This window comes from Ambystoma mexicanum, chromosome 11 (genome assembly GCF_040938575.1).
Source record: "Ambystoma mexicanum isolate Mex_15411 chromosome 11, UKY_AmexF1_1, whole genome shotgun sequence".
NCBI classification, from domain to species: Eukaryota; Metazoa; Chordata; class Amphibia; order Caudata; family Ambystomatidae; genus Ambystoma; species Ambystoma mexicanum.
In genome coordinates this window covers 1410220553-1410246139 of record NC_090934.1, presented here as the reverse complement: position 1 = coordinate 1410246139, position 25587 = coordinate 1410220553, and the positions used below count along the sequence as shown (strand labels likewise).

Here is a 25587-nt window from a genome sequence, read left to right as displayed (position 1 = left end):
TGGTGCTCAGACATCCAACAAGCACTAGCCACTAAAATTGTCACTCTGCAAAATAGAATTCAACAACAAAAAAAGAAGTGCTAAACCTACAGCACTCATCGAATAGTCCTGTAACAAATGTCTCACCGCAGGCCCATAATAACACGTTCAATTTCTCCAAAATGTCTACCCTGGAAGTTGAAAAAATTATCCTATCACTGAAGCCATCTAATTGTAAAGGTGACATTTGCCCAGCCCAACTAATAAAAGACGCTGCCAGAGAACTATCCCCATTCATTACCAAATTGATCAAAGCCTCTTTTGCCACAGGCACCATCCCTGCCAACCTCAAACAGTCCTGGGTGCTACCGCTCCTCAAGAAATAAACCGTAGACGCACTTATCCCCACCAACTACAGACCCATCACCACGGTTCCATTCTTACTTAAAATTCTAGATAAAGCTGCATACATTCAATTTCAAAAACACCTTGAACAGTTTAAACTCCTTGGTAACAGACAATCTGGCTTCCGCCCGCTACACGGAACAGAAACAGCCCTTATTGATTTAAAGACTCAAATTGACGTGCTGAGGGACAAAGGGAAGTCAGTGCGTCTGCTCCTTCTTGACCTTTCAGCCGCATTTGATCTGGTCAATGTCCTCTGCCAACACCTTGGCTCTGCTGCCCACTTCTCCGCGGAAGCTATTAAATGGATTAGGTCCTTCCTTAGCGAGAGAACAATGAGAGGCTTCTCTCCCTCGGCAGCGGCTGACCCTACCCCTATTCTTTGCGGGGTCCCTCAAGGATCCTGCATCTCACCAACTCTCTACAACATCTTCACCAAACACTTGTTTGATGATCTGGATAATATGGGTGTCACCTACACCAACTACGCAGATGACACCCAGATTCTCCTCCCGCTTTCTGGGGATCACAGCAAAGACACAGGGTTGGTGAACAAAGTATATCTTATCATCCAAGCATGGATGGCCACCCACGGCCTATGTTTGAATGATGATAAGACTGAGTTGATAATTCTGGGTTCACAGGCCAATATCAAAAAACAAGGGCAGGAATTCTCCTCTTTCAACATTGATGGCAATACCATTAAAGTCTCCAAGGAGGTAAAAACCCTTGGCTTTTACTTAGACTCTACACAGTCTTTTGATAAACAGATCAAATCACTGACCTCCTCCACGGCCTACACGTGTAAGCTTCTTAGAGCTGGCAAGCCTTTCCTTTCTGACGAGAGCTGCTTGATCCTGGCCAGAGCCTTAATACTCTCCAGAATCGACTACTGCAATGCTCTCTACAGTGGTGCTAATAAAATAACTTTCCACAAGCTCCAAACCCTACAAAATAATGCCTTATGCATAAATAAAAGAACCCACATTTCCCCCCTTAGACGACATCATAAATGGTTATCCACAAATAACAAAATACAGCTGAAGTTGTTATCTTTGACTCACAAAGCTCGCACCCACGTATCTGATTGCCAAACTCCAGAGAAGAATCACTCATAGACCTACTAGAATGGGCAATGCTAACTGTCTGACCATACCCAAATACAAACTTACAACCATTGGTGGGAATAGCTTCCCTGTAAAGGCCACCAAATGTTGGAATTCACTGCCTCACGACTTGAGAGATGCCCAACCTTACTCTCATTTCAGAAAAAATGTTATAAAACATATCGTCGCTACAGACCCTTAGCTGTGACCTGTAAGACTATGCCTGCTACTAGGGCCCAACCTAGAGCCTTTAATGATGCACAGAGGTGATGTATGTATGTGTGCACCCTGGCACACTGCTTGACTCCTTTCCTGCATCAGTAAAGGGTTTCCCTTCTGTATATATTGATACCGCTGTATATATTCTTACATTTTGACCTTCTGTATCTATGCAACCTCTGTATTTATATAAATTTTGCAACCTGTGTTTGTAACTATGTAAGCCTTGCATCTTCATTCTCCTGCGCCATCTTACTTAAATAAACAAGCAAACATGTATTGTATTGTATTTATTTATTTGTAAAGCGCACCAGGACTGAAGGCTACCGGGCGTATACCTTAGTTACAACATGGTAAAAGTGAACAATATAAAACAGGAATAGTTTCAGTTACAGTTATATACATAAGGCACAATGGCAGTGAGAATTACAATTATATACATAAGGCAAGAAGCATGGCACAAAGCAAGGCAAATCAGGCAATCAGAGATGAGGCTGAAAATTATTAATTGGCGGAGAGCCAGGCTTTGGTAAGGTATTTGAATCTGTGGAAGGAGGGTTCCACTCTTAGTGAGTTGCGAAGCGAGTTCCACAGTTTATGCATGTATATTGTAATATAAATACAAATGTTCTATAAATAGAATGTAATCTATGTATATATATTGTATCCTTGCTCTACTCGCACTACAAATGTAATACTACTGTACTCAAACTGCTCACCATGTAACAAATGTCGACTTCATATTTTCTGTAACTAAGCATTGTCTTGTAACAAGTGCCACGATGCCCACGGGCTCTTGTGCGCTATATAAATCTGAATTAAATAAATAAATAAGAAAAAACAGGTAAAGAACTATGCGAAAGAGAAAAGTCAATAAGCTTAATGTTTTGCACCAAATAACGAAGCGCTTTCACTTGTTGAAATAGCAGTGTCTGGTGTTGGGCTTGCATGCTTCTTTAAGAATGGCCATACATCTTTGGGGCAAGAGTAAATGACCAAACTCTAAGATTTAAGGAGCTAAGCTGCCAAGTTCAGTGTTTGAGAGTCTGGATGAAGTGTTGTCCACTGATGTTGGGACAGCTGGGTATGGATGTTTCACTGGCGCACATGGACATTTAGAGTAGGTGTGAAACGATGGTTGACGTCCCCACATTAGTGCTATCAGAATAAGTTTGACTTATTCCTGGAGCATCTTGTGTATTATTCCGTTCATAAACTGTGTTGGAGGGAAAAGTTTATGCACATTTCCCTAAACAGTTAATCCACAGAGCATTCCCTTTGGCTCCTCTCTGTGGATACCCGAACATGTAGTTTTGGCATTGTGCGTTGCTTTGAGTTGCAAACGGATCTATGCCTGGATGACCCCAATTTGAGAAAATCTTGTGTAGAACGCTTTGAGTAACTGCCATTCATGTTCCGATGGAAGTTGCAAGTCTCTGCTTCGCACATAGGCGCGTTTCCCTGGAACACGTTTGAGACAGGAGGCACATGTGTTTCAGTGCCCAATTGCATATGTTCTGTGCAAGTTTAGACAGACCTGATGAGTGTGTCCCTTCTTGTTTGCTTATATAGTACACGGCTGAAAGGACTAGGGATGTTTTCGCCTGTAACTGGTGTTTGAAGGCTTGAAGTGTGCTAAACATGCCAACAGTTTGAGAAGCTTTGTGTGTGTGTTTGTTAGTTAGTGATTGTGTCCACCTGCCGTGTGCAGTGTGGTGGAGAAAATGCACTCCCCAAACTGAAAAGGATGAGTCTGTGGTGAGAGTGACCTATCCTACGGCGGTGGTGAATGACTTTCCCCTTAAAAGGTTCTCCTTTGTCCACCACTGAAGAGTGTACAAGGGATTGCGGAATGACCACTAGATCATTCCACTGACTGCTTGCTTGCAACCATTGTTTTGCCAGCAATTCTTGCATAGGACGTATGTGCAGGCGGATGTGAGGCACTAGGTAAATGCACACCGCCATCATTCTGAGAAGGTGCATTGCCTTTCGTACGGTTATCTGACTGGATATATAATGTTGAATATGAAACAGTATGTTTTGTACCCTCTTGTTGGAGGGGAAGACTGAGCCGTCTTCTGTTTGTATACAAGCTCCGCTGGCACGAGAGTTAGCCAACTTTGAACCTTGGGTATCTTCTGTATGCTCGCAACATTGAAATATGAAAGTATGCATCTACCATATCCAATGTTGGCATGTAATCCCCTGTTTTAGGCGTTGAATTATTTCCAGAGGTTTTGTCATATGAAACCTCTGTGGTTTGACATATGTGTTTGCTGGACTTCGGTATAACACAGGGAGCAGAGTTAAGTCCTTTTTGGGTACAAGGAAGTAGGTTGAATAAATACCCTTGTTTACCTTGTGGGGTGGGACCAGTTCTATTGCTTCTTTTCTGTATATGATAGTCTTCTAGAATCCGCTGGTGTACTTGCGACATTCTCTTTGTATTGGCGGACGGTAAAGAGGTCTTGTGAGGAACTCTGTGGAGTATCCCTTGCACACAGTTGAAAGCACCCAATTGTCAGACGTGATTCCCTCCCGTGTGCGGGTGAATTTTGAGATGTGACCCCCTACCGGGGGAACTTGAATCTGTATGTTACTGCTTTGGGGCAGCAGAATCTTTAGCAGCTGTGCCCCTGCATCGCCACCAATCTGTTCTGAAGCCCCTATGATAGCTGGACTGATATAGGGTAGACACTGAATTGAAGGAATACAAAGGTTATGAAGATCCTTGGGCGTGGCTACATTGTCTTGTGCGTGGGTACGATTGGCCACAAAAAACAGTGCATGTTAAAAAACACCCTGCTGGACAATGCTCGGGTGCGAGTAGGTTTTCTCCCAGAGCGGGTTGCCCGTGTCAGTGTTCATGAAGGGAATGGGAGAGGGGGGGATAGAGTTTCTAAATTTCCCATCTGGTAGGATGGAGTAAAGGTGTTATATGGGGAGGGATACTGCGTCTCGCCATCAGGTGTTCCACTCCCCGAAGACCGCTCACGCAGGTGATCCTCCCGCACTGGTCCACCCCCAGGGTCTGGATCTAAAGGCAACGGCTGTGCCTTCGCCACCTCAGAGAGAGACCCCCAGGGACTAGCGGGTGAGACACCGTCTGGTTTCTCACACTGGCAAGAGCCAGAAGAATACAGGCAAGTGTAACCAGTGCATGGTCAGGCCATTACGGGTAATCACTCACACCTGACTTACATTAACCTTCCCCCACAAGCATAAAAGGCGGAGCACGAGAGCACACTCTGAGCGAGGCAAAGCATGTGAATGAACAATACTTTCCCGACGGCAGCTGAACAAGGGAAGAAAGACAGCAAACCACGAAGGGAACACAAGGAGGGAGTTACCCTTGACTTTTCTGGCAGGAAACTGTTGCTTTCCAGAACCCTTTATGGTACACAGCATAAGGCCAGAAAACCAAACTGAAGAATCCTGTATTGTGTGTCGGAAAGGATCAGCAGTCACCATGGTAGCGTCCTTGGCTGCAAGATCAAGGCAGCGCCTGAGAGATCAACAGAGCCGGTGAGTTGGGGGAAACCGATGCTAGACTGGTCTATGTTGAAGTCAGGGTTGCAAGCGGCAATATTGTATAAAGAGCGCAAGAACGAAGATTGAAATTTGTGTGATGAACCACGCGATAAAAGCTTAATTGCTGATGGATGTTTTGAACATTTAAGGAAAATATGATACCAGTGACAGAGTGGTCCAGCACCAGCTGGGTGCTCAATCGAAGTTCTCTGTAAGGTGTCCAGCCAAGAAGTGACAGAAACAAATGTAAGAACATTGTGTGAAGTGAATCGTAGTGGTTCTGCGACGGTTTAAGAAAAACCCATTGCACATTCGAAATTCTTAGATTTTTGATATCAAGAGGAAAAAGTAGTAGGTGAGATTACATGGTCCGAGCCCAAATTAGAGAGATCGATGGTCCTGACCGGATTGAGGGACACCAATTGTGAACACTGTGGTAAAAAGGGGGTCCAAGTACGAAGAAGGGAGCCCCAGGATGAACACAAAACTAGAACTTGTGAATGTGAAATCGTGATAAGAAAGGAGCAAGCACCAAAGCTTGTTAAGATAGGCTCTCTGCAGTAAGAGACAGTTATTGGAAAAGAAGCTTTGTCAGAAGGCCCTGATACCTACGCTTTGAACTGTATCCTCGTGGCAGAGAAGCCAGAGTGTGTGCGAAGCTCGAACGTGCCGCCTTAACCAGTGCTGAAAACGTGGGGAAGGGAAGCCAACTGCTCTACTATCCTGAAATATTATTTCTTGAACACTTTCCTTTTTGCATACACTATTGTCCCACACCATTTTGTATTTAGAAGGATTGGCAATATGTTTATTAGTATAGGCCCTTTTATTTTGACAGAGACTCGACTAGGACTGCTTTATTATTATTTGATGGTCGTAGCTTGCTCCCATCTTTAGATTTAGGTAGGTGGTCAACCAACCCAGTGAAGTTCAATAAACACCCTTGATCTGTGATCACTTGTGTCTGTCTTCATTGTTTGATACCATGCCTTCCTTACACCAATTCAGGTTTCCTCATAACATGCAGCTCCTTGAACTCTTTTGGCTGTTGCCAATGCTCGTTTTCCAATATAGTGCAATTCCTTGAATTCCATTGGCTAGAACTAATACTTGGTTTCTCATTCCATACCCTTCTTAGTATTCCCTTGACGTTGCCAATACTTGTGTCTCATATAATACAGTGTGTGGTATCAGCCAAATTCACCAACCTTCTTTCACTCCACTCAATATTCACGAGTGCTCAAAACTTGCTTTCACCCTATTCGGGATTCAAAACAATGTTCATTGCCCGTTCACCTGCCAGCCCAGTGTTTCTCCTTCTTTGTACACTCACCAGTCAGAGCTTACAGCCTTGCAAGGTCCTCTGCTGCCTGGGGTTCTCGCCTTCCAGTGCAATACCTCGCTTCTTCTCCCAGTGGCTCTTCGTGGTGTTGCTCCCCCAGCGATGCTCCGCCTACAGTCCAGGACTCTTGCGACAGCTTCGCTCGGTCATGCTGGTCTCCCTCTCGTGGTCTAGTACCGGCCTCCAGCACTGCCGGCTTTGCTTCCTGCTGCATAAACTATACATCTTTGAACGGGTCTCGAGCGCTCTGCTTGCCACAACATTGACTTGGAGTTGCTTTCCCAGCTGCTGCCATTTCTGTAATGATTCTGCCTTTTTAAAGTTCCTGCCAGTCTAATTGGACCAAAAAGGACTAGACTGCTTACTGTTGAAGCGGTAGTCCTGTTTTACTCTTGCTGTCCTCCTCCACATCTCAGTACCCAGTTGAGGTCTAGATGTGTAAACATTATCAGAATGAGGATGTGTTACTCTAGTTGGTCTCTTCCTCGTCCCAGTACAGTACTGTGGTTTCTTGGGGAATGTTTTTGAGGGAAAACAGGGAAAGAGCTGACAATAGCCTATGAAGGCTTGTGGGATAGAGGGTTCATTATGAAAAGTAAATGGGGTATACCATGTCTCACCCAAGGACGTCCTCTTCCCCACTCCCAAAGTTCCCTCCACCCAGGTGATCCTACCATGCATATCCACCACAAGGGTCAGGATCCAAGGGTGAAGGCCTTCCCCTGACCACCAAAGGGATAAAGAAGTGAGGACGCCAAATGAGCGGTTTGGCAGCTGTTATTTTTTCCTATGGCGCACGTTAAGGGATGTGCGTTTTTGAAATATTTAATGAGACGGTTGTCTGTTTCAGGGAACGTTGAGGCAAGTGTGCTTTTGAAACATGGACGAACAAGTTACTTTCTTACCTGGTAACATTCTTTCGATGGGATGGTCCGACGACGTATTCCATATCTATGACATATAATCACCACAGCTGTGCTGCTTCGGAAACTTTTTTCGGCGCCTGCGTCGATGACATCGATGCGCCGTCGTCGAGGTCCACCTCCGACGTCCGACGTCATCCGATGTGATAAGTAGGACGCACGACGCCCGTAGCCTCAGTAGTAGTTTTTTCCCCCAGAACATGTGACATTAGTCAACTGCCAGTCAGACACAAAGCCTTGTGGAACGTAAGCTGCAATCGCAAAAGAAATTCTGCAGCGGGGAAGGCAGGGCGGGAGCGATATGGAATACGTCGTCGGACCATCCCATCGAAAGAACGTTACCAGGTAAGAAAGTAACTTGTTCTTCGAGGGGATTGGGTCCTCCGACGTATTCCATATCTATGACAGACTCCCAAAGCAGTACCAGAGCAAGGAGGGGGGAAAGAATTTAGAATCAAAATTTAGAATAGCCAATCAAATAGCAGAGCAAAGGACCGCCTTGCCAAAGGCCAGATCCTGTCATCGGATGGAATCGAGGGAATAGTGACGTACAAATGTATGTACTGAAGCCCAGGTGGCTGCATCACAGATGTTGCGAATAGGAACACCCCTCTGCAGGGCAGTAGATGCAGCCACACCCCTGGTAGAATGGGCCCGCAAGCCAGCCGGTGGGTCCTTACCTGCCAAGCGGTAACACTCCGAGATGGCTAAAATAATCCAGCGAGACAAAGTATGTTTCATCACAGCTTGCCCCAAACGCTTTCCAGTGTAACCAATAAAGAGTTGATCGTCCACTCTGACCCGGGACATGCGTGAAACATAAAAGCTTAAAGCTCTCCTAGGATCAAGCCTATGGAGCCTCACCTCTTCCTTACCAGGATGCGGAGGAGGATAGAATGCCGGAACAACCACCTTCTGGGCCAAATGAAATTCCGTCACTACCTTCAGAAGAAAAGAAGGACGAACTCTAAGGACAACCCTGTCCTTGTGAAATACAGTGAAGGGTGGCTTAACTGAAAGTGCCTGTAACTCACTCACTCTGCGAGCGGAAGTAACCGCAACTAAAAACACAGTTTTCAGAGTTAACAGCCTCAAAGGGCAAGAATGTAAAGGCTCAAACGGAGCACCCATAAGAATCTTAAGAACAAGGTTTAAATCCCAACCGGGCACCAGGAAAGGTGACGGAGGGAACACATTAGTGAGCCCTTTCAGAAACTGAAATTAAAGGGATTTTAAAGTAAGAACACTCTTCAGACGAGCGCTTAAAGATGGACAGCGCCGCCAGGTAACCTTTAATGGTACCCACTTGCAAGCCCCTGTGGGCCAAAGAAAGTAAAAAGGACAGAACCATGGGTATGTCACATGCAAAAGGATCCACATTCTGAACTCTGCACCAATCGCAGAACTTACGCCAACGGCAACGGTACAGAGACTTTGTTGCTGGCCTTCGGGCCGAAAGCAACACCTCCATCACGTCTTCAGGGAGGTCCCAATCCTTATACCTCAACCTTTCAGAAGCCAAGCGTGAAGGTTGAGGGATCTGACCTCCGGATGGAGAACCTGACCCCCCTCCCGTGAGAGCAGATCGTCTCGGTAGGAAAGACGACGTGGAGGGCAGATGGACAAGTCGAGAAGGTCCGGGTACCACGTCCTCCGAGCCCACGCCGTAGCAATGAGGATCATCCGGGAACCGAACTTCCGTAACCTCCGCAGCACTTGGGGGATGACGGGGACTGGAGGAAACGCGTACAGCAGCGGGAATGACCACTCCACCACAAACGCGTCTCCTAAGGCTCCTTTTGGAGGAAATTCCTGCGAGCAAAACCTTTCGCACTTCCGGTTGACACTGGAGGCGAAGAGATCCACTTGAGCGGTCCCCCAAAGGGCGAAGATCTCCAGGAGAATCTCCTGAGCCAACTCCCACTCGTGAGAGATCGCGCTCTGCCTGCTCAGAGCGTCCGCCGTCACGTTTTCGTCTCCGGCCAGATGAACTGCCGAGATCGAAACTTCCTGCTGGATGGCCCAGAACTCGAGCTGCATCGCCTCCCTGCACAGAGGAAGTGACCCTGCCTCCCCCCCCTTTTTGTTGAGGTAGTGCATGGCCACTGTGTTGTCCGTCAGGATCAGGACACTCTTTCCTCGCACAGTCGGCAGAAAAGCCTTCAGGGCTAGCCTGACGGCCCTCAGCTCCAACAGATTGATATGGAGTCTGGACTCCGACGGAGACCAACGACCGCTGACTGTCAGCCCGTTGGCATGAGCTCCCCATCCCGTGAGGGATGCATCCGTCACGATCGTCACCTCCGGCCAGGGAAGCCAAAATGGAGCCCCCTTCATCAAGTTGCCTTCGACGGCCCACCACAGAAGGTCCCGGGCGACCGAGGGCGGCACCTGAACCGGGTCCGACATCCTGCCGGAGGACTGCGACCATTGCGTCTTGAGTGCCCACTGCAAAGATCTCATCCGCAGGCGAGCCTCTGGCACCAGAAGAATGCAGGATGCCATGAGGCCGAGCAACCTCAAGAACTCGAACGCTGGGAGCGTCTGGGCATGCTGAAACTTGTGCACCATCTGCTGAATGTGAAGAGCCCTCACCTGGGGAGGAAAACACTGCCCCAGGGAAGTGTCGAGCACTGCTCCGATGTACTGGAGCCGCTGTGTTGGCGTCAAATGGGACTTCTTTAAATTAAGGGAGAAGCCCAGGCTGTGAAGGGAGTGGCAGGTGACGGACAGATGATCCAGGACTTGCTCGGGAGAGCTCCCCCTGATCAACCAATCGTCCAGGTAGGGGTAGACGTGAATCCCCCCTTGCCTGAGATGCGCTGCCACCACCACCATGAGCTTGAAAACCCTTGGGGCGGAGGTCAATCCGAACGGCAGGACCCGAAACTGAAAGTGCGAGTCGCCAACCGCGAACCTCAGGTACTTCTTGTGCTTGGGATGGATCGGCACATGCAAGTAAGCATCCTTGAGGTCGAGTGACACCAACCAGTCCTGAAGCTGAAGGGCCTGGAGGACTTGAGAGAGAGTAACCATCTTGAACTTGTCCTTCCTGAGGAGTTAGTTCAAACCGCGCAAGTCCATGATGGGTCTCAATCCCCAGTCTTTCTTCGAAATCAAAAAATAAGGGGAATACCATCCCTTGTTCCTCTCCGCTACAGGCACCAGTTCTATGGCGCCTTTCTCCAGCAGGGCTTGAATTTCCTGCGCAAGGAGCGGATCCGGACTCTGCAAAGAGAGGTTCCCCGGTGGATTGTCGCGAGGCCTGTGCCGAAAGGGAAGACAGTAGCCGTGGGTTATGATCTCCAGAACCCACACATCTGAAGTAATGGCTTGCCACTCTACAAGATGCTGCGCCAGCCTTCCCCCAACCGGCGAACCATGGGACATGGCCTCATGACTGAGTGGGAGCGGCTGCGGCGTTACCTGAGGGCAAAGAGGCAACTGCCCGAGCGGCCTTGGCACCACGGGTACCCTGTCGTCCACCTCTGGTACCCCTGCGTTGGCCTCTTTGACTGCCAGCTCCTCTCGCTTTACTGAAGGACGAGTAATAGCGAAAGGAACCACCCCTCCAATGCTGTCCCCTAGGACGAAAAGGCGGAGGTTGGCGAACTGCAGCGCCCAACGACTTTGCTGCAACTTTTGAGGTCTGCAACCTCTCAAGGCTCTCGTCAGCCTTGCTGCCAAAAAGGTGTTCACCGTCAAAGGGCATGTTGAGGAGCCGGGACTGCACATCAGGAGCAAACCCCGACTTCCGCAACCACGCAAACCTGCGTATCACGGTGCTCGCCGCCATGGACCTACTGACGCATTCAGCTAAGTCCAAACCCGACTGAACGGACTCACACATGGCATCCTTACCATCCTGGACCATAGCAAGGAAACCATCCCGTTCGTCCCCTTCGGGAATATGTTCAGCCGCTAACGCAACACAGTTCCACAGAGTGTGTGTGAAACGAGACAAGGCACAAATGGAGTTGGCCGCCTGAAGCGCCATGCCACCAGAAGAAAACACTTTCTTCGCCCAGCCATCAAAACGTTTGTCGTCCCTATCAGGAGGGATGGTAGGGTACGATGCCTTCTTTGCCGGGGCCGTGGCCGCCTGCACCACCAAACTCTCGGGAGTGGGGTGCCTGGTCAAGTAGCAGGGGTCGCTACTGGCTGGACGGTATTTTCGCGACAAGGATTTGCCCACCGCCGGGAGACTCTCCGGAGCAGTCCAAGCCGCCGCCGCCACCCTTCTCTGTAAAGCCATATGGAACGGCAGTACCGGGTCAGTTGGGGGACCAACATCAAGGATGTCCGTCAGATCACCCTGCACAAACTCCCCTGGGGGAGCAGACCATCCCAAGTACTCAGAAACCCTAGCCATAAGGCGCCGGTACGAGGAATCGGCATGAGAGCCAGGCTCAGGCCTACAAAACTCCACCTCCGGAGAGGTGTCCAGTCCACTGGCATCATGCAGTGACTGCCTCAAATCGTCAAACTGACTATGGCCCGAGACAATTTCATCTGGAACCTGACTAGGAACCAGGCCATCAGAATCCTCATCCGCCTCTGAAATATAATCCAGGTGGCGAAAAGAAGGCACCCGAGAGTGCTTGCTCTTAACCAGAGCCTTCCTAGGGGGTTCCCCCGTGCCACGGGGTACCTCCGACACGAAAGGCGTCGATGGCGTCGAGCGAAACAGCGCCGACGTCGAGAGAACAGGCATCGGCGCCGAGAGGATCGGCATCGAGAAAATCGGCGTCGTCAGATGCAGCGCCGCCAGCATCGGCGGCGTCGACACAGCCCTCGAAGCCGGAGCCCCGAGCGTGTCCCTCAACTACCTGAGCGTCGACGGCTTCGACGACTTCCTCGGAGCCGGAGCCTCGAGAAAGCCTGTCGACGCCCTCGACGCCTCAGACGTCGATGTCTTCCTCGAAGACCTCACAGGTGCACACGGTCTCAAACGCGTCGAGGACCGGGACCTGGAACGGGTACGTCGAGAACGAGTCTCCTTGTCCGAACGGGTCCTCTCCCGTGACTCGTGCCGACCACTCTTGCGGTGTCTCTCGACCTCTCACGACCGACCCCACTCAGGGGCATGGACGGCTTAGTACCCTGCGACTCAAGAATCGCCAGCATTTTCTTCCCGAAGGAAGCCCATTCCTCCGGCGTCGCACGGCTGGTGGGGTAAGCGACGTGCCGGGCAGAGTCCTCCGAAGAGGACCTGGAAGACGACCGGTGTCGGCGCTTCCGAGAATGCCTCGAAGAGGCTGAGGAGTGGCGAGACCGACTCCTGAGACCCACGAGACTTCCGACGATGATGCGGAGAGATACCCCTCGAATCATCCGTCGAAAGCCCCGCAGACTTCGACTTCCGGGGCTTGGACACCCGACCTACCGACAACTTCTTCTTACGTTCGCGTAAGGCTTTGGACGTGAGCGACTGGCAGTCGATACAGTCATCCGTGTCGTGGGCCTCCCCGAGGCACCAGAGGTAGGCGTTGTGCGAGTCCGTCACCGACATCTTGGACCCACACTCCCCGCACTTCTTGAAACCCGGACGCGGGGTCGAAGACGAAGTAGAAGACATCTTCACACGAAGGATTTTCACAAAACGAACAGGTTCGAAGAACCGAGAAGAACAGAACTCCAAAGAGTCGAGGCGTTAACCGAGATTCACGAAGCAACACGTTCGCGGAAAAAACGGAACTGAGGCTACGGGCGTCGTGCGTCCTACTTATCACATCGGATGACGTCGGACGAGGACCTCGACGACGGCGCATCGACGTCATCGACGCAGGACGCAGAAAAAAGTTTCCGAAGCAGCACAGCTGTGGTGATTACATGTCATAAATATGGAATACGTCGGAGGACCCAATCCCCTCGAACATGCCCTTTTTATGCACAGTGAAGTTCCACTCAATGCTGATTTAGAAGCTTTGTTAATGCCGTGCACATGGAGTTGGTGTAGAGGACTGCATCGAGACCGGAGCACTAGAAGTGAATTGGTGCACTGCAGAGTCATGTTTCGATAACTTTGTCCGCGGAATGACAGGGGGTTATGTCTTTAGCGTGTTTATGTCCACCCCCATTAATGTTTATGTGTGCCAGTGTCATGGGTGTGGTCTCCATAGCAGGGTCACTAGCCTGCCTTCCGGAGGGGGGAGGGCTGGCACTCTGGAATCTTTATTTCCCATATATTCCACTGCATCACTTTGGGCCCCGGAACTTCCCTGGTCTTCTGACTCTTTGGCGCCTGTTGGTATCTCGGAAAAGGCCTCTGCCTGCATGGCGTGGGCCGCCCAACGTTTGTTGCGTCGATCCTTTAATTTCTTAGGCCAAAAAAAGCTGACACGATGTGTAGCATTTTTCAGAATGATCTCTCGAAGGCAGCGATTGGACACCTGTTGAGGGGCCTTTCCAGGGGTATTTTTTCTAAAAGGAGTCTTTTCCATAGTGAAGTTTCAGGGCAGAAAGAAATAGAGTATACACAGGGTGTTTAAGTGTATGCATTACCAGAAAAAGAGAATATAGAAATATGCCATCCCCACCCTCCCTGCAGTATAGGCCGTAGACTGGTGTAGGCCGAAGTAGCGACAGTCATCGGAAGAGTAGAAGGTCTTTTCCTTGTTCTCGAGGATGCTGTTGCTGAAGATATTATGAACGATATCGAATTAAAATCACAATACGTGACAAAAGGCTGTAAGCCACAAACTCAGCATTACGCGACCAACCACAATGGTGCGAAAAAACCATCTGAGGGACCTCAATGCATGAAGGACCATGGGTACAATACAAGTCACACTAGAAATAGTATAAAAAAATGCCCAGTCGACGCCCCTTGACTAACTTCCGAAACAAGTTAAGCAATACTTTGCACATACCACTAGATGTCGGCCTATGCAAAGCGGATCGACAAGCATATAATCATTTTAGCTTGAAAATAACAGCCAACAAAGACAAACAATGACCTCACAAGCGAGCGCTTAAATGATTACAACCCAAACACAACCCAGACAAGACAGATATCATAATTTCCCACTCCAACACCACGTCTTAGCCAACAGTTTCACTGCATACAGAGATGGACACTTGGACAGGTCGAAAGTTACTAATCCTGGAACCACAAAAATCAAGACTGTGGTAAAGAACGCTTTTTTACATCTTCACTCAATTCAAGTGGATAATGCCAAGCCTAACCTTCCCATATACAACACATGTGGTCATTTCGCTGGTTTTATTGTATTATATTGTACCTGTCATTTCTATAGTACCAATTTTACCGTTATAGTTTCAATGTAACACCACCAACAATGCATCTCTGAGCATTCTGGAAGGTTAGCCAAAACCCAATTAAGATACTTGTGGAGAGCAGTCAAACCTAAGAAGTGTGTGGAGTAAGGGCACATGTCCACAATGAGTCGACACAGTGAAGCACAAAATCATTCAATTGAGACAGGCAAGTACAAAAATACTATATTTATTCTGGGCCCATAAAACACACTAGGAAATTAGACACGCACGTGATAACACTCAATTATAAACATACATACAATCACCTTAAGGTTTCTTAGAAATGCATTCAATAACTTACTCAAAAGAAATAAGGTAAGTAGTGATGCAATAGAATGGAAACAAGTAACAAGAAATGTACCCTAACTTTATAAGTCCAATCCCTATGAGTGGGCCCTCATGGCCAAAGGTCACAAAGCTTTTTCTTAGGAAATAGGTCTGAGGTAGTTAAGAGTTATTATGTTGGTGAAATGTTCCAGAGAGATATTTAACAAAGTTACTGTTAAGTAAAATAATGTTCCTATCTTTCAGGTACAGTTGTTTTTAGGGGCAATGAGCAAAAATGGAATAACCAAAATGTATTCTAAGCGGAACAGGGGGAGACGAATATGTTACGATTACTTACATCTCTGAGTCAGATTTTCCCAGATGACTAGATGGGTCGACTGGTGGAAGCTGAGGGGGTGGGCACTGGAGGTAGGTTTCCCCACTGTTGGTTCCAGTGAGAGGTGCCCAGGAGCTGCAGGTGCAAGGATTCTTCCAGCGGTTCCAAGAGCAGATTGTAACCCTCGACGAGGAAGAAATGCAGAATTCACTGATGCAGACCTCTTCAGGACGCTTCACCAGACCGGGAAGGACAGCTCCACAGATGGCAACCAGGCACAGGCGAAGAAGGCATCCTTCAAGCTGCAGTTAAAGGCCACATTCCACAGCAGGATCCCTTAAAGCTGGGAGGCTGAAATTCAGCAGGAAGGCGACTTACACCACAAGCTGGAGACTACTAAAGTTCTAGTGGAAAAATAGCAATGGTTCTAACGAGGTAGCCCACTGGAGAGCTGGTCAGTGCACCAGGTGGTCCAGAGAAACTTCTTCAGGGTCAGGGCATCTGCATCCTCAAGAACACATTGAGACTGGTTGGTCCCATCAGTCCAAGAGTTGATGCACTGATCAGGGCCTTCGCAGAACTTGTATTCCAGCAGGGATTCACCAGGCAAAATACTTCTTATGTGAAATCCGGGATGGGAGCAAGGCCAAGTGCAACAATGGTAAGGATCTGCACCATTCAAAGAGCAAGCAGTGGTCAAATCGGGGACCATTGTGTGTTTCACTCACGCTACACACCTAGACTCTCAGGCACCACAAATGTGGAATGGAACCAGACGGTACAATCCACTTCCTGGGCCAAGCGCACACAAAGGCATAACTAGCGCACGAAAGCAGAGGCTTTCCCGGTGAAGTGGATGACCTTATATGGGATTTCCTAACCAGGCAAGGCAGGAACAAGGCCAAACAAAACTATGGCCAAAGAACAAGCGGAAATGTTAATGTTAAAGGATATTTGTACCGTGCACTATCACAACCGGAGTGGTCCCCTGGTGGCTCTAAAAAGGGGAAGGGGGGGTGAGTTAATGGGAATAAGCTGGAAATGTGCAAGGGAGCAGTGATGTGCTGTTGGCAGCCTCAACCCGGTGGGTCCGTTGGCTGGGCTTGGGGTGATTTACGGTCAGTAGACATCGTGTGCTGTTGTGCGGGTCTATGTGTGGTTTGTTTTGTTGTTGCAGTGTAGTGAAGTTTGGGCGGATTGTTGTGTTGTAGGCTTGTGGTTGTGTTTGGTTAGAGTTTGAGGGGTGTAAGCAGAGGGGTGAAATTGTTAGTGGATTGGTTAGTTGGCATTGCTGTCCTTGCAATTATGTCTAGGTGTGATGTTTGCTATCATTCATTATTCCATCAGGGTGTGGCACTTGCTAATCTTCAATATCTGTCTAGATGTGAGGCAGGCTAGTGATCACGATTCCATCTAAGTGTGGCACATGCTAACATTCAAAATCCTATCTAGATGCAATGTCATGTAGCGTGGCCAGTTTAGGGCACTAGCCATGTTCAGTAGCCATACACGGTAAGCATGAATATGCACACTAGAAATAATGCAAACATTGTCAAAATGGAATTGCTGCAAACCGCTTGCCTTTAGGCACATATGAAAATAACCAAAAATCCCAAGTGTTATAGATTTGGGTGATGCAAACGTATCCCCACTGCACTGCATTGTAAGAGGTTACAATGAGGTTGCACTGTTACAAAGTTAGAAAAAAGGTAAAACGACCAAAAGGGAAACAATTTCCTAGTACTGATAGCCTGAAGGACTGATAGGTTTCCTCATAACAAAACAAGCAAAAGGTCAGGCGAGTGAAGCCGAATGCTTCACTTTCCTATAAAAAAGTCAGGGCATGATCAAAAACAAAAGCAAAAGGTTTGAGGGTCCATAGAATATGGAGGAAAATTTGCCAAAAGGGACATCTTTCCTAACAACAAATGTCAATGGTGGGATGAAATCGGGAATCATGGGAAAATGCATAATTCTGCCTAAGTGAAAACCGAAAAACTACACATGATATGGGTTGCACACTTTGAATATATCGTTGCTGTGCGAGTTATGAAATCAAATAAAGGTTAAACTATATGTTTATTTCTATATTAGTAACTGATTCGGTTAAATGTGTATTTGCTTTTCCCTTGTCTAATTGATTTCAACTGCTTTCAGTGAGTACAACCCATAAAAAGTGAATACAGTATAATGAAATAATAATTTGTTAGATAATGCTTCTTATGAGCACTGTGCCTAGACATGTAGTTCATTAGAAGTCTACGAATGTGGCCATTACCTAATGGTAAGGTCCATATTCCGAGCCCACTTATGGGTTTGGGTATCTGCCCACCTCCCTCCTTTTCCATCAGACTAGCCCCCTGCACTATATCTATAAGCCTCCCATTGCCCCTTTACTCATACAACATGCATGCCTAGTACATGCTCAGTCCCCCGCATCTGAATTCATCTTCACAGGCCACCATCAAAATGAAAAACAATCCAGTAGTTCCCTTTGCCATTATCATGGTGACTAACTTGGCCTCTCGTTTTTTGGTGGTCTTGAAATGGGAATCGGCAAGGGTTCTCTGAGGAAATGATTTGCCATGAAAAAGAAATCTAAGCACCTCAAACAACATGCAGCAGGGTTAATAGCCTTACCTGGCCCGACAATAGTGCCTTGGACTTCGTTAAAGGCCCTTGCTTTGCCTAAGACCTTTGACTTGGTCTGCAGGCAGCTAAAGCCAGCAAAGTCCAGTACTTTTTGATCAATGGCCCCGGCCGATGGACCACAACCGGTGAAGCTTCCACGTAGTGTTGAAATCATTATACAATGAACTGACAGAAGGCAAACATCACATTAATTGAATGTACAGCTGCCCGTGATTCCTTGCGCTTACCTTTGGAGCAGTAATTGTGTATGTACAGGTAACTATCCTGGGGTTGCTGCTGCCAGCGCACAATGTAGTAGGACAGGTTACCATTTGGAAAAGATGGTGGTTTCCACTTCACAATCAGCTCAGATGAGGAATTGGATGCAGAGACCACATCCAAGGGAATCGAAGGCACTAAAAAAAGACAATGCAAGACACTATCACTCGTCTATTTGTAACACTTGAACAAGTGGAATTCATTTGGTTATAAAGTAGTGAAGGAAATATGTGGCATCCTATTATCAGATCAGAAGGTTTAACAAGCAAATAGATGCATTTCGCACAGCGCTCAAGATGGAACTTGTTCCAAAATGCATTGGTTCAGACTGCTAAAACAATGATCTGGAGATACATACTGCTTTGAAGAAAATGAAATATCTGTAAATAACCTTTATCCTCTGAGTGATGCATGGTTATTTTTAAGAATTTTCTGAAGAGATTGCAAACAGCAAATACCAATATGTGTAGCTTACCGTAAGAGCATTACATGAGCATGCTACGAACTCAGACATTTTCCTTGTTCATTTCTTTGCAATATTTCATACCTAGGTGCCTAGGCCTTAGTAGTATGCTCTGGTACATTGCTACAGAATTATCTATAAATAATTGATTTAAAGACTCTACAACTGAAGTGGTGCCCACCCTCCTCTCCGCACATAAAAAATGTAGGCAAGCATATACCAATTGGGTGAAATGTTATTGATACATTATGTATCAGAATGATGCCTAATCAATGCTTTATAGTCCCCAAGCTAGTGATGGTTTATGTTTTTGGTCGTTATTAAAATCTGTTGACCAATAGAGCGCTATGGCAAGCGCAATCCGGGACCTGTGTTGGAGGGGCATTTTACACCCTTTATCACATTTTTAAGAACTCTGACGTTGATCGGTTAATTACTGTGATGCATAATGATTCACTTTCCTAGTATACCTTTGACACCGATTCACATGATATACGATGTGCAATTTGAAAAGCAAAAACCTCAAAATGAACCTGGACCGGACGGTCTTTCGAACATGACTTTCTAATCTGATCCATCGCTTTCAGTAAAGGTTTTGTTTGATATGTACAATAACATCAAGAAATATTGCACTTTTCCATGTTCATTAAAGGATGCAATAGTGGTTATCTTTAAATCAGGGGATCTGAATCCTTCCAATTATCGGCCGATATCGCTCCTGGATGTGTCTTATAAAATCTTCTCTACCTTCATCTTGCGAGCCCCTAACACTTGGGCGAGGCAATCAAAATGTTTAGACTACAAACTATCAGGGTTTTAAAAAGGATGCAACATCTCCTTAAATTGCCTTATGTTGAGTCTATTGACAAATCAGGCCAGGGAGGCAAATCAACATTTATACTTTGCCTTTTTGGATATAAGTAAGGCCTTCAGTTGTGTCATTAGATCCAAAGTTTAAAGACATTATGCGGTTACAGAGATGTCCTTATTTGTTGGCCATGCTTCACAAACTTCACTCAGATACAAGGCTCCAGATCAATTTGCATCAGCAGGGAAATCTAGTCAACTGGGTCTTTAGTAAGTGGGGCCTTGGCCAGGGATGCGTGCTGGCTCACTTTCATTTCTAAAAAGAAGTATCTATCAGAGCACACCTAATTACTCAAAAACTAAATAACTATTTAGAGAGATTTTATTACAATTCTGGGTGCTGGGGAGGAATACACGCCCTGACACTGGAGCATGTGTTAAACATAAAACAAAAAGTGTCTAAACTTAAAGACACTCCCGTCCCCTGCACACCTTACAAGCTGAAATAAATCAGTCAAATTTCATAACATTTGCACTTTTATATATAGAAAGAATTGTCAATTTAGAACATAGGTAACAAAATATCTTCATAAAAGTACAGAAAAAAGCTATCAACTGACTTCCAATATGGCCAGCATGAAAAACAAATCAAACCAGACAAAGAAATAAGCTCCCAATTTTGAACTGCAGCTTCAAGCTCTACGCGTTTCGGGGACTATCCCCTTCTTCAGGAGCAAAAATATCTCACAGTGGGAATGTTGTCAAAGAAAATAGAGTCTCTGTCTGTGCATCTGTCTGTGCACGACGTACACATAACCAGGATCCCTGCGAATACTCCTGCCGTCCTCAACAAGTGAAATGTGATTGCCGAACTCTAAGGCAAATCAATAGCCAATCCAATCCAAATTCAGGACTTCCAGTACTCCGCATCCAATGTAAAGCATCCTGCTGATTATAGATATGTATAATGCAATTCCAGAAGCGCACCTCTTCACCTCAGATTCAACGGCTCCTCTCCAATTTACACGTAACAGATCCCATTTCTGACATTGGTAATAGCCTTAATAGTGTGGGTGCGAACCCTCCTAGATTGGGAACACACACAATTGATTATCTCCTCTACGCAGATGATCTGGAGTTAACTGATTATACACCAATAAGACTCCAACGTTCGCTGGGGGCAGTTGAAAATCAGAAACTTGGTGTTGTGAAATGTTTTAATATCTGGACGTCTGATTTTGAAATAAGGAGTCTTAACAAGAACGTGATGCGCATAACAAAGCTAGAATGGCAAGTGCTGCAGCGCAGCTGCAATTACTCGATAAGCGGTATGGGCATTTCTCACCGATTCCTGTGGTTACTATTTATAACCAAGATTATACTGATTCACTTTAAACTGAAGTTAATGTCTATACAGGCATGCATCGATTGGCAATGATTTCAGTTAGTAAGATCAATACCGTTACCTCCAGAGAATTCTTTATTTGTCATGCTTAAAGATCTGCAGAGTAATTGCTTGTGTAAAGCTTTGAGTAAATAGGTGGGTTTTTGTTTACAACAAAATTGAGTATGAGCCCTTATGTAATCTCTATAGGGTAAAGAAAAAACTCTTAGAATAGGATTGGGTCGCTTATAGAAATTTGCTGGCGAGTTATAAAGTGTATGATCATTTTTATGTAGATGTAAAATCTTTTAAAGTTCTACAACCATATTTTGAAAAACATATCTCAAGATCATGTAGTGTACTGTTGAGAGTAAAACTTAACCTAGATACATGATAAAATCTAGAATTTGGACTTGGCAGTTTATGTGGCATCGTTTGTTAACAAACCCAGGGGATATGTTGTCTGTAGCTGTAATGAGGTATGTCAACCTAATCTTTAACGCTAATTAATTACCTTTCTGGCTGTGATTGTTATAAATCATGCTTTATAGATTAAATTAAATAGCTGCTACAGGCACCTAGAACTTTTTGTCTCTCAGGTAGTACTTAATTGCCACTCTGCACTTCATGATAATGTTGCTGCACTTGTTTATGATATGAAACGATGTAATCTGCTTTTGCAGATATCAAGATTACAAATCATGCTTCATAGTTTAAATGAAATAGCTGCTAATTGGCACCAAGCACTTTGCCTCTCAGGTAGTACTTCAAGAAAGAGCTTTATTTAGTTATTCTTTCCAGTTGGCACTCTGTACTTTATGATCATGCTTCTGCATTTGTTTACGATATTATCTTTTATTTGCTTTCGCAGACAGCAAGTTTGCATGAAGAAATATTTTAGTATGAATTTTGTTTTATGGGTTTTAGTATGTCTTGATGATCATGAAATAGTCTGTATACATGTATGTTCTCTTTTTAAGGTGGGGGAGAAGGTTTTGCCCATTTAAAAGTTATTACGTGAAGCTCTTTTTTAAGGTTTGAGTGTAAGTTGTTTGTGTGTATCATTTTGGGAAAGGTTTGTTGATTAATCGTGACACAAATAAATAACAATACATTAAAAGGATTTGTAACTGTATTAGTACTGCTTGGATAAGTTCTTCTAGTTGCTTAATCTAAACAAGCAACAATTCCAAGATCTATGCCAGTTCTAGCAGCATCATTCTTCAGTAGCTAATCTTTCTAGAACACAATTTGTGCGAAGGTTTGTGGGATCACGTCACATGGCTAGCAACACATTGAATTCAACGCTGAATTTGTGCTCACCAATGTAAATGTCAAAATGTGATACAACATACCTGTTGCGCTTGTGCGTATGTAGATGACCTCGCTCTTCGCTCCATGAATGTCGTTAGATTCCATGAGAGTGAGTGTGACTGCTTTGACGTATATAGCATATTGTGTCCAAGGCTTTAGCCCCTGCAACAAAACCCCAGGATTATTTTCCTTCTTTTGTGGGAGGTCCACATCCACCATGTTCCAGCTGTTAGAACCACAGGCATCTTGGCCATCAAACTCGGTCACGTTCTGGATTGGCCTAAAACAGAAGAAAGGTAAGGTGAGAGGCAGGAAATGTTCAAATTGGCTGTTGTGGCCTCAATGGTAAGAGCTACACCAACTTATTTTTAAATTTCATTTGATCAATTGCCCTTTTTTTAAACGAGTTCTGAAGCTCTTTTTAGGACCCAAAATGGTTGTGCTTCAATCAATACACAACATCTACCATTCTGTTTAAGGTATACGCCAGAGTAGATAAGTAGATCTGAAAAAGAGGAACAATCATTTTAAGGGAGGGAAGATCAGTGGTGCCAGAACTAAGCACCTTTGCCTACATCCAGAATCTTCTCAATCACCATCGGTAGCAGAACCACAGCATGCACCACTGATTAAAGACACCCTGAGTATCAATTTTAAAGTTTGCATCTCCAGTGTGACTTGATTTGGCTGCAAAGTAGATATGAGATAATGGATGCTTTTGACAATAGGTGAGATAGAACATGTGTAGAAATACAAAAGTAGTATGTTGGAGTTCATTATATACACACACTACATTAAAACCTATCTACAAAATTCACTCTTGGAAATTTCTTCAGCATTTCTAGAAGTGATCAGAGGCATGAAAAGGATATTTGTGCATCTAAACACAACTGTAGTAAAAGTTACATAAGTTAGTAATGAACCACAAAAAGACCAGGTGGTAAGGCTGTCCAACAAGTACAAATGAGTCCAACAAGTACACATGAGAAACACACATTGGCCAGCTCTACCATCTTGCTGCCCTCGAACTATGCACCCCGACTGAGGCACGGTAAGCAGCTACTGTCATGATGCGCAGATCTGTGCAGCGAAATGGAAAAAGAAACATTCTGAATTGGCCATGTTTCATGCAATCCGTTTCCCTTTGTCTGCAATTGCTGCGCAGCTGTTACACCATGCACCCCCCCCCCCCCCGATTTTCCTCCTGAACCCTAGCATATTGTTCGTGCCTTCATTCCTGTGGCCTTGCAAAGATGGCCGTTTGTTTCTACATCCCCCTCCACTGCTACCTCCTGAGCCTGCTCCGCATCCCATTGGCTGGGTTGGTTCTCAATCCCAGAGACCGGGAGGCGGGAGTCGGACTCTACAAACTAAGGCCCGCAACAAAGGCCACTGTCTGCTACCATAACACTGCCTGCCTTTGTATTTTGCTGTCCCCCCCATTGTATGCATGTGATGCCTGTATGCCTGCCTTTGTATTTCGCTGCCCCCGTTGTATGCATGTGATGCCTGTATGCCTGCATTTGTATTTTGCTGTCCCCAGTTGTATGCATGTGATGCCTGTATGCCTGCATTTCTATTTAGCTGCCCCCCCTTTTTGTATGCATGCAATGCCTGTATGTTGGAATCCTTCATCTTGCTGCAATCCCCAGCCCTATCAGAAATGTCGTCAGGCCTAGTACGATAGTCGCTTATTATGTTCCCCTTCCCTCACCTTTTGTCATTCCCCTGCACTACCAGAAATGTCACCAGGCCTAGTATGATAGTTGCTTGTTGGTCTCATCCCCTACCTCCACTTCCCTCCCTTCCCTCCTTATCATTGTCAAAGCGCTTGCACTATCTGAAATGTCGTCAGGCCTAGAACGATAGTTAATTTCACATTCTTAATGTCTCAAGGCCTTGTAAGAATGTCATTGTATTTTCCCTTGGGCCCTCCCTTGCAGCGCTTTGAAACAGGTGTGCATAGGAGCTGTACAAACAAACTATCAATCAAAACACAATTATTGTAAAGTTATGCATATAATGAATGTTTATGCTGGGTAAAGTGAAAGACAAATATTACTTACCAAATAACCGTCTTTCTGTAGCTTGTATCTGCTAAAAGTCACATGCTATGCATAGTCTGCCATCTAGTGACTGGCTTGGAGTATTACATATTTTTGAAATAGAAAAACTGGGTGTCGACAGGGGTGTTCCTCTAACACTATCCCTATCCTACATGTACAGGGACCCGCAATCCTTCACATGTTAACGTCTGGAAAAGCGACAGGCAGAACGGAAATGGATAAATGGCTATAATAAGCCAGACTGTATGTTGTTACGGTGGGCGACGCTTACCTTCCATTAAGCTGTGGTGGCTGCAAAAAGTGAATATTATTCTGGGAAAGTGGAGGCGGCCCTCAACCAGCCCAAGGAACTGTTTGATCTGGTGGGTCGCTGTGCTGTCCTCCCCAGCAGCTGTGAATACGGATGTCACATCATCCCAGGAGTTATGTGACTCTCCAAGTATTTTATAGGTAAAATCACTACCATTCGGGATGCCGTCTCCATCTCAGCTTTGGGTAGTAGTGCGGCACCTGTGGCCGACACAGCACCCCCCCACGGAACAGTGGGCCCTGTTCCCCCTGTTTACGGGCAAAGACATCAATAAAGCCAATCTCGGGCTAAAGTCCGCTTCTACGTTAGATCCCATCCCCTTATCTACTTTGAAGGCGAACCTGCTGGAGATTGCTCCATTCCTAACCCAGGCAATTAATCACTCATGCCAATCAGGATCTATTCCTGCTCACCCAAAGCATGCTCTGGTGATGCAGCTGCTGAAGAAACACTCATTAGATCCATCCTGTCTGTTGAACTTTCATCCTCTTCCACTCCTTCCTTTCTCGAGGAAACTCTTGAAATCTCTGGTGTCACCTCTGTTGGGTTCTTTTCTGGAAAACATCTCTTTCTTCGACCCCTTTCAATCCGGTTTCCGTCCAAACTGGGGTACCGAAAGAATGCTGGTCTCGGTGGTCAATGACCTGGCTCGTATCTCGGATCAGGGTGGGGCGGGAGCATTGGTACTGTTAGATAGATTGGCTGCTTTCGACACGGCTAATCATCCCACCCTGTTGGGCCGGCTTGTGGAGGCAGGGATCACTGGTCAGGTGATTTCTTGGTTTTCCACTTTTGTTGAGGGACGCACTCAGACACTCTCCCTCCCACCCTTTTGTTCGGTTCCTGTTTCTCTGTCTTGTGGGGTCCCTCAGGGCTCTGCTTGTTTAATGTGTACATCCAGCCGTTGGTTAAGGTCATCCACACCCACGGCCTGAGGTGC

General features: G+C 46.1%; 1 protein-coding gene across 1 annotated transcript in view; it reads right to left on the bottom strand.

The window, feature by feature from the left end:
* IGF1R (insulin like growth factor 1 receptor) overlaps positions 1-25587 on the bottom strand; it is a 1701728-nt gene that overhangs the window by 612830 nt on the left and 1063311 nt on the right. Inside the window, exons 9-10 of the mRNA XM_069625053.1 lie at positions 22313-22551; positions 18273-18440 (exon numbers count right to left, since the gene is read on the bottom strand). Coding sequence (XP_069481154.1) covers positions 18273-18440; positions 22313-22551 — 407 coding nt within the window. The remainder of the gene's footprint in view (positions 1-18272; positions 18441-22312; positions 22552-25587) is intronic.